General features: G+C 34.6%; 1 protein-coding gene across 2 annotated transcripts; it reads left to right on the forward strand.

The window, feature by feature from the left end:
* The first annotated feature begins 2688 nt into the window (after positions 1-2688).
* On the forward strand, positions 2689-6621 carry LOC149544686 (glyoxal oxidase-related protein). Of its 2 annotated transcripts, XM_089795249.1 has the most exons (3): positions 2689-2905; positions 4210-4283; positions 4511-6621. In XM_089795249.1, exon 3 carries the CDS (start codon positions 4691-4693, stop codon positions 6317-6319), a length of 1629 nt encoding a protein of 542 aa, XP_089651375.1. In that variant the 5' UTR covers positions 2689-2905; positions 4210-4283; positions 4511-4690; the 3' UTR covers positions 6320-6621. The 2 variants fall into 2 exon arrangements, with proteins under 2 accessions (XP_089651375.1, XP_089651374.1); XM_089795248.1 differs by lacking the exon at positions 4210-4283 and having other exon boundaries at positions 2692-2905.
* The last annotated feature ends 2771 nt before the right edge of the window (positions 6622-9392 follow it).

The raw sequence follows: 9392 nt of genomic DNA on the forward strand, positions 1-9392 counted from the left end.
ATTAAGGCTTGTATATGTAATCATGTAATGTTATAGATTCAAGTACAAATGAACAAAGTGGCTCTAAAGGTGGCCCACCTGTAAGAACTTCTCAATCATTGGGGCAATCCATTGTGTACAGTTGCCAAGGTGCCACTAATTTTCACTTCGGTAGACTATACTCTACCTCGTAGTTGCCACCAAAGGCATAGTTCCTCTACCCGCCACTCCCAAAAACTGTGTTCCTAGGCCCTTGGTCACTCTCCTAGTGGATGGGATGTTCACCACCACCACTCTACTTCTCTATAGTGTGGCTTCGGGTGGTAACTGAATGCTCCTACTGCTGTTGACCCCAAGTGGTCATTCCCCTGCTTGGACTTGGCAATTTCGCTACCTAGGGTGGAGGGTGAGGAAAAAGAACATACTTTCGTTGTTGCTAATGATAGGCAAGCTCTTCTTGAGCCACCTTCTAACCCCACTGATGCATGGGGGTTTCATGATCAATATGATCCTCCTCCCTCAGCTGGAACTACTTTGGCTACTTGAGGGTTCCTTTTTTTTTTTATGAATAATTGTTAGTGTTTTCGAATTTATCATTTGAACTCTCACAAGGTGATCTTGTATCCCCCAACCCCTTTTTTGTGAATATTACAACTTTAATATTTAATTAATAAAGAAGGGACTATTCATCAAAAATAGTTGGTGGTTTGATTGATATATAATATAGAATTGTATTTAAATTATTTATTGTATTATAGTTTTAAAAAGGTCTAATGATTGTATTGGACAAATATTTTTTATTAGTTATTGGTTGAACATATTTATTATTAAATTAGAATTTTTTATTTTTTAATTATTGAAATAGTATAAGACATTTTAATTTTTTTGTATGATCCTATCAAATTGTACATAGAGACACTTAATATTACTATTACAACACTAAAACGTATGTAACATTTTCAATTAAAGATCTCTATGTACAATTACATATCCATATGTGAAAATTTCTATTGTAATGATATATTTTCTATTTTCATATCCTACTCTTATGTATGTAGTCTAAACTTTTTATTTAACACATATATAAAACATATGGGTTCCTTCAAATTTTGCCTTTTCGATTTTTAGCACATATATCAAAACATGTTGTATACATTTATAAATATTGACTTAAGTATTGCATTGTCTAGATTTGTTAGGATTATTTGTTCCAAAGAAAGGCAATCATTACTATTGTGTTCTCTATAAAATAAAAGTAACAAGAATAAAAAACTTTGTTTCTTTGACATATCTAGTCTTTTCTTATCATTTTTGTATATGAATTGACTTGAAGATTTGCTCTTCATTACACTACCTACAAGTGATAGCTTGCACTGTGCTAACAGTCCCTAGATGCCTATATTAAATCAAACATTGTTGTACACCAACATTAATATTTGAATGAGAGTATTACAGTTCATTTTGAATCTACCAAAGAGTGATCAACTAATTTAACTTTTTTGCATCTAGATGATGGTAAATGTCATTAATGTTGCATTCGATATACTAGATTGGGTGCACAAACTTGAGAAATGGAAAGTAGGTCTATATAAGTAAAAAAAAGAAATTAAACAAGTTCAAAATTAGTATTAAATAACAAATTACTAAAACTATTTGAAAACAATTCTCAAATTTGTAAACGTAATAGTACTACTTCAAAAATATTACATTGAAGATTGTATTAAAAAATTACTACAATTGATATATTGGAAATAATTACCATTACTCAAGTGAGATTGCTAGTTATCTAACAATAATAGCACTATGATAAACTAGTAAAAAATATTGATCAAAGAGTATAGAAAGTAGAACCGAGATGTAATTATTATAAAGTAATAAAAATGTATTGATTAAGAGCTATGAAAAGTACACTCAAAGGTTAATCATACCCTCATTGGAGTGGTATTAGTGACAACAACTTGAAAAAACAAGGAAACTAAGTGGTATCAAGAACAATAACTACTACCACACACACAAGAAAAAGTAATGGTGGCAAGATTCAAGGCATGGACAACATTTACTCATTATGGCTCTTTGTAAGAGATTGTCAACTTCCTACGACATTTTTCTTAGGTAACAATGATCACTACAATTAATGGTTACTTTGTAAACAACAAAAATACACCACAATTTTTTTAACAAAACATAGATAAGAAAACCAAGAAAACTAAAACCTTGACAACCTATGAAGTATGCGTTGGCCCACCCATGCAATGGATTATCCACTTTTATCATGCATCTAGACGTTGAGGGCCTTACAACTGTTCAACGTCTTTTCATAGGTTGGCCTTACATGAATAATACTAATAATAATTCATAGAAGATTTGTGCTTTATTTGAAATATGTAATCCTTTTCAATAAGCCAATCTCACATGAATTTACTAATTTAAATTTCTATCCACTCTTGTCCCTAAAGTCTTTTTCCATGATTGCTAAGGAAGTGGAGCCCCCAACAAATGTGAAGGTGAAGAATCATGGTATCCAGCAAAATGATCACAAAAGTATAGATGCTGAAATGCATGCAAATGCATGTGTTAAAAATAATGCCAGTTTCTACTTTGCTCTATTTCTTCTCACCATTGTTGCTTTCAACTACCTTTTCTCACTGTGTTTTAGGACCCCACAGTTAAACGCATCTTCTTATTTATTTGCAATTTTGCAAAGGCATTAGGCAGTTATATTCTGTCATCTTCTAGCTTGTCTTTTCTTTCATCAATTTATACTGCTACTGCAACTGGTCTACAACTCTGTCGGCTGCCAGAGAAGGCAAAATCTTTGTTTGAAGAAGAGACGGTAGTTCTGAGCGTTTGGTAGTTCTGGGAATTGCACAGAGTTGTGTACTCGGTTCTTTAACTACCGGTTTTAACAGTTTTTCTCCTACCGTGTGTAAGTGATTTCAGATTCTTTATATAGTATTTGCAGTATGTTTTCTTGCATTTCTGCTGGATGATTTTAGTTTTTACTACATAGTCTGTCATTTTGGGAACCACCCATCCGAGGAATTTCTCTGGACTTGTGATTTCTTGATCACCCATTCTTTACACCCATGTTTTGGGTAACGGTTTTCTTCCCCAAATCACTTGCATTTGCACAATTTGAATGGGCCGTCGCAACAATGACTAAACAAAACAATCTCGCCATATGAATGTTTACAAAACTACTATCTCAGAATGGGATTTAGAAATTTGAAGCTTATAGCTTGTACCATTGAAAGTCTTGTCTTGATAGCATCTGAATTTGACAGCGGGATTAACTTCTTTTTTTCCAAGACAAATTACATGGAATTAATTGGAAGTCCTGTTCAAACAGTATAGTTATGGATATTATTTCTCTCAAGGTTCGATCTTGGTGGGTCTGTGATTTACCTGGTTATAGTGTTCATTATCGTGAAATGTGTTATTTCTCTCACAAGGTTCAATCTTGGTAGGTCTGTGATTTTACCTGGCTATGCAATAGTATAGTTAAATGTGCTGTTTCTCTTTCAAGATTCCTTGGTGGGTTTCTGGTTTATCCGGTTATCGAGTAGCACAGTTAAATGTATTATTTCTGTCTCAAGGTTCATTCTTGGTAAGTCTGTGATTTGACCTGGTTATGGAATAGTATACTAAAATTAACTTCTGCTCCCTTTCATGTTGCTCCCTTTCATGTTCATTCTGATCATAGATCACAGAGTGTGATTCAAAATGTTGATGAAAAATAATTTACACAATCAAATCCAGAAATAACAAGCTGCAAATAGTTAAATCTGCTAGTTCTCTTCCAAGATACGATCTTCGCTCGTCTTTGATTTTAGCCAGTTATGGAATAGTATAATTAAATGTGTCATTTCTCTTTTAAGTTTCAACCTTGGTTGCTGTTTGATTTTACGGTTTCACCTGTGAAATCCGGGTTACCTTTGGTGGGAATTCAATCACGCCCACAAATTCTATAGCTCAAATTGATTTTGAGCAACCAAGTCTATTTGATCTCAAAAGATACTTTTAACCAACTCTAGCGTATACCAAGTTTATATGTGAGATTGTTAGTGAGTGCAAAGGAACCTTGCTGAAATAGGTCTTCAGGTTACGGTTCCGTGAGTAATTAGTTGATTCAATGTATTCATAGAGCTCTACGTGTTTCGAAAAGCTGGTTTTTCACTTTTGACAGAGTATTATGATGAGTAATAGCTAAGAGATGCATTAAATTTGCAGAAGTGGACAAGGATTTGAATCCGTTGAAGGACAATTTTTGGGGTTATGAAGTAAAAAAACATTCAAGCTTGCAGGTAGTTTGAATTCTTAGTTTTTATTCTAGTGCTGGTTCTGCTGATGCAATGGAAACTGTTTAATATGAATTAATTAGTAAGTAGTTATTTGATGATGTGGGTTATGAACTTTGATGGCAATGCAAACAGTGGAGTGCTACTCTGGAGTTAATATTCAATTCGACTTAGAGCTGGTGAGGTTCAGGACTCAAACGCTAACCCTGTTGAATTCTTTTGCTGTGGTGAAGTTTTCCAGCAACAGGATATTGGTATATTCAGTGTATTAGAGCGGGGTTGTCGTTGCACCAAAAGACTGATCTGTCAGTGCCTGATACAACCACTCATAGATGGTTAAGTCCTTCTCACAAGTATTTTGTCAATACAGAGCTCCTAAGCATACAGGCGAAGGCTGTACATATTGATCAAAGATGACAGCACTGGCTTCTGCATTGTTTATTCAGTCATTATTTGTACTCTTAAATCTGCTGTTCAGAGTATCAGAATCACTGCCAGGATCATGGGAGCTACTCGTTGAGAATGCAGGGATTGCATCAATGCACACCGCGGTTACCCATTATGGAAATGTCGTGCTTCTGGACAGGACTGATATAGGGGAGAGTAGGATTCCCCTGCCACCTGGCAGCTGTAGAGACAATCCTAATGACAAGACACAGCAGCATGACTGCACTGCACATTCTGTACTCTTCAACCCTGCCACAAACAAGATCAGGCCGTTGAAGATAATCACAGACACATGGTGCTCTTCTGGACAGTTTCTTTCTGATGGTACATTGTTGCAGACAGGGGGGGACTTGGATGGGAACAAAAAGATCAGGAAGTTTGTACCATGTTCTTCAGAGGAGCTCTGTGACTGGAATGAGCTTGAGGGCGAAGAGTTGAAAGAAGGGCGTTGGTATGCAACAAATCAGATTCTTCCTGACGGAAGGGTTATAATTGTTGGGGGAAGGGGTGTGCATAGTGTTGAGTATTATCCTCCAAGTCCTTCAGATCCAATCCCTTTGCCCTTCTTGTCTCAGACAGGAGATCTCCAAATGGACAATCTATACCCCTATGTTCACTTGCTCCCCAATGGCCATCTCTTCATCTTTGCCAACACTGAATCAATTCTCTATGACTACACAACCAATGAAATCATAAAAAATTATCCTCCGCTGGAGGGTGGTCCTAGAAACTACCCATCTGCAGGGTCATCAGCCATGTTGGCATTGACACCGGAGGATGATTATTTGAAGGGGGAAGTTGTTGTATGTGGGGGTGCAAGATTTGGTGCTTACCTTCAAAGGGTTCCGCTTGCGGCCAATGGAAGCTGTGGAAGAATGGTGGCAACAGACCCTGAGGCTTCATGGGCAATTGAGGATATGCCATTTGTGAGAATCATGGGGGACATGGTTATGCTTCCAACGGGCGATGTCTTGATCATTAATGGTGCTCAGGCTGGCTCACAGGGCTTTGAATTGGCATCCCAACCATGTTTGAATCCAGTTCTCTACCAACCCTCTGGAGCTCCAAACCTCAAGTTTATGACCCTTACTCCTTCTCAAGTACCAAGAATGTATCATTCCACTGCAGTTTTGTTACCAGATGGAAGGATTCTTGTAGCTGGTAGTAACCCTCACTACTATTATGTTTATGATGAACCCTTTCCTACTGAGCTCAGAGTTGAGGCTTTTTCACCAGAGTATCTTGGACCCGATAGGGCGAATCTTTGCCCTAGTATTACCAAATCTCCTGATGTTGTTACATATGGATCAGATTTCAGCATTGTGATCTCTGTAGAACTTCCTGTTGTGGGGATAGTTGAGGTCAATATGGCAAGTGCCCCATTTGCAACACATTCATTTTCTCAAGGTCAGAGACTTGTTAAATTGAAGGTTTCATCTGCCATTCCTGATGGTGCTGGTGAATCAACATACACTATAACTGCAACTGCTCCTCCAAATGCAATTATTGCCCCTCCAAGCTATTATATGGTCTTTGCGGTGAACCAGGGAGTTCCTAGTGTTGCTAAGTGGGTGAAGCTCGTTAATCAGCAATAACAAATTTTAAATGGAAGTTTTTTATTGTCAGAATCATCTTACCTTTATGATGCTCCGACAACCCATTAATCTTTTCAATTATTGTTAACAGTATATCACCAATTTCAGAAAGCCTCAACAATTGATTGTATTTGGTAATTCAGGCGATTGGATGTCATTGATAATGTAATTGATATCCAGTCAATAATTTATCAGCAAGAGGACAAACTGCAAATCTCTTGTTTCCAAGTGATAAGCATACACAGTCTGTAAACCATGAATCGATTTGGTCATGAAATTTTATAAAGTATTCATTTTTGTTCTCCCCTTTCTAGTGAAATGTAAGTTTTTTTTCTTCAAGGTTATATTGTTCGTAACACTAACTTTTGCCTGTATGTCAAATTCAAATTTGAGAATTGAACTGAATGTACAAATTTTTTAAGGATGGTTTTGTAATTTGGGACAGTGAGTCCTGATTATTCAACGAAATTGAATATTTAGTAGTCACCCTATTTAAAACAAGTGCATAATAAGTATACTTACGGAGTTTTGATGAAAGTATGCTCATCGAGTCATGATGATTTATACAAATCAAAATACAGCCAGAATTATTCATAAGTACATACTTCACAAAAATTCAGAGGAAAGCCTATCAAGCTTTACAGCTTCTAATTATATATTTCTTTGAAAGCTTCTGAATTTGATTGTATCACTCTTTTTTTTAAGATTTTAGATTAAGAAACAATTATATAATCAATGTCTAAAAACTTTAGAAACATTTACCGCAAATTATCAAGATTTTAGCGGTTGAAAATTACATAAGATTTTAAAGGATGAAAATGAAGGGAATAATTGAATGAAAGAAAGGAAAAAAACACTAACATAACCACAGAATAAGACCAAGAATAGCAACAGATGAATAAAACATCATCCATATTATGCTGTCCTGTCCTTGAATATACCATTCCAGGGCGTATACGTCACTTATGTTTTGAATCTTTCAGTTTTAATGCCCGTGGAACTTCCATGAATTCGTTGACCAAATATTAAGTGCTCTGTGCTTATTCATTATAGGGGACCAGTTTTAGATTCGAAATACAAGTAGGATTAAACCGAAAGCAATTCTTTATGTGATGTGTACTCAGAGCATCATAGCATATTATTGTGAGATGGATTTGAAGTTTCCTTTCACAAAAGAAACTTCAGGCATTTTTCTAAAGCAAGCAAGTACAAATATGGCGTGCAAGAAAGGGATAAAATCCCTGAATCATGATAAAAGGAAATTAAATAATCTTAAAAATTCAAAATTTTCCTGGTGAAAAAGTTAGATTAAAAATTAATTGTGATTTTTTAAAGCTGGATCCAAAGTCTTCAGGGGAGAGTATCTAAGTATCTATTATTTGGGACAGGTCTAATATTTTTTTTCTAAATTTCAAATTCTTACTAATCTTTTTGTAGTAGCTTATTTGTTAACGTTCTTGCTTAAAATTTGAATTTTAAGTTCACATTATCAAATATGACACCACAAAATTTTTTAAGTTCACATTATCAAATATGACACCACAAAAGTTATTTTTGAAGTGTCTAAACAAACTCCAAGAAAGGTTAGACAGATATTATGTTTCATTAGCATGACAATGTGACATCATATGATTTGTTGCCATTTACATCTAAAAATAATAATTATTCAAACTGTGAGCATTCATGATGCACACACATGATCTATTCATGATCATTTTTACCCCTCTTTTTCCATTCATGATCCACACACTAACTTTTACAATTTGGCAATGATAAGAAGTCTAGTAAATCTAATTTTTCTGAACAGTGCAATTTCAAATCCTAGAGCTATAAACTTGCATTATTGGCAATTCCAATCTTTCAGAACGTTTTGTGTTCAAGATAACAATTTTACAATAAATTTTTTGGCTCCTTAGGAAGGCTTTGAGGATCTGTTTCTGTTAACTTTGACTTTTTAAGTTTTCAAGTTGCCTAATTTTATTTTTCTTGCTTTGTTTCAATACAAAAAAAAATTACCACCATAAATACTCAGAACAAGTAATACTGTATCATTGAAAATATTGAATATTAAATCAACAAATGTTATTACAGCTCTTAGAACATGCTCAAATGCTAGATTATCTCCTTTAGCAAGACAAACACTGCAAATTAAACTATCATAAGTTCATATAATAGAAGTTAATTCACTTTTTTTAAAAATTTGTTTTTACCTTTTTATATTTCTTAAAGTTCAAGAAAATTGTAAAAAATAAATATAAAATTTGAGTTTTCTTTGTTTTGTGTGTTATTAGTAAAGATACGATCGTTGGTGACGAAAGATTGATGCCTCCAAAGTAAGATAAAAATAATGTGGATAACATCAGAAGTTTGAAACTAAGTGTATTTAATTTTCATTTCGTTATATTATTCTAGTGATGAATATAATAAAAAAATCTCAAGACAGATGTACCAAAAGACTTGTTCTTTGCAACTGCTATTACACATAACCTTGATAATGTTTCCACATGTCTAATACGTCAGAAGCCTTTATGATCTCATTGAAAACATCACTGAGTTGGAAAACACATTCAAGGTAACTAACAACGGTCATCTTTGCCATTTAATAGAATTTAAGTTCAACCACATGTTTGACCTTTGTGTTGAAAGTATATGATCAAGATTCATTCCTACCTATTGTAATTCAACAATTCGTTTAAAATAAATAAATAAATAAATTCTTTCCTATCATACAGCTAGTGGGACTTGAATATTGAATACTTTGTTGCTTTGTAACTGTAGTCTACTTGGTAACTGTAGCTCACTTGGTTTTAAAATTACACTCAAACCCATGAGCTGCTTAAAAATCTACTTTGAAAAAGCCTATTCAACACTAGTAAAACAATTCTGTTATGCTTATTTATGTGTCTGGTGAGATTCTGTGTAAGTTTATCAGCATCAACGTTTCGGATCATACTCAATGATCCATCATCAGGATGAGAGAGCTAAGAAAAACATAATAGATTGCAGACCCAGACTGAATAAAAAGAAAAGAAGAGGGGGCCAAGGAGGACAGCACATAAACCAAAGAGACAAA

The sequence above is a fragment of the Cupressus sempervirens genome, chromosome 8 (genome assembly GCF_028749045.1).
Source record: "Cupressus sempervirens isolate cs-2001-9-10 chromosome 8, ASM2874904v1, whole genome shotgun sequence".
NCBI lineage: Eukaryota > Viridiplantae > Streptophyta > Pinopsida > Cupressales > Cupressaceae > Cupressus > Cupressus sempervirens.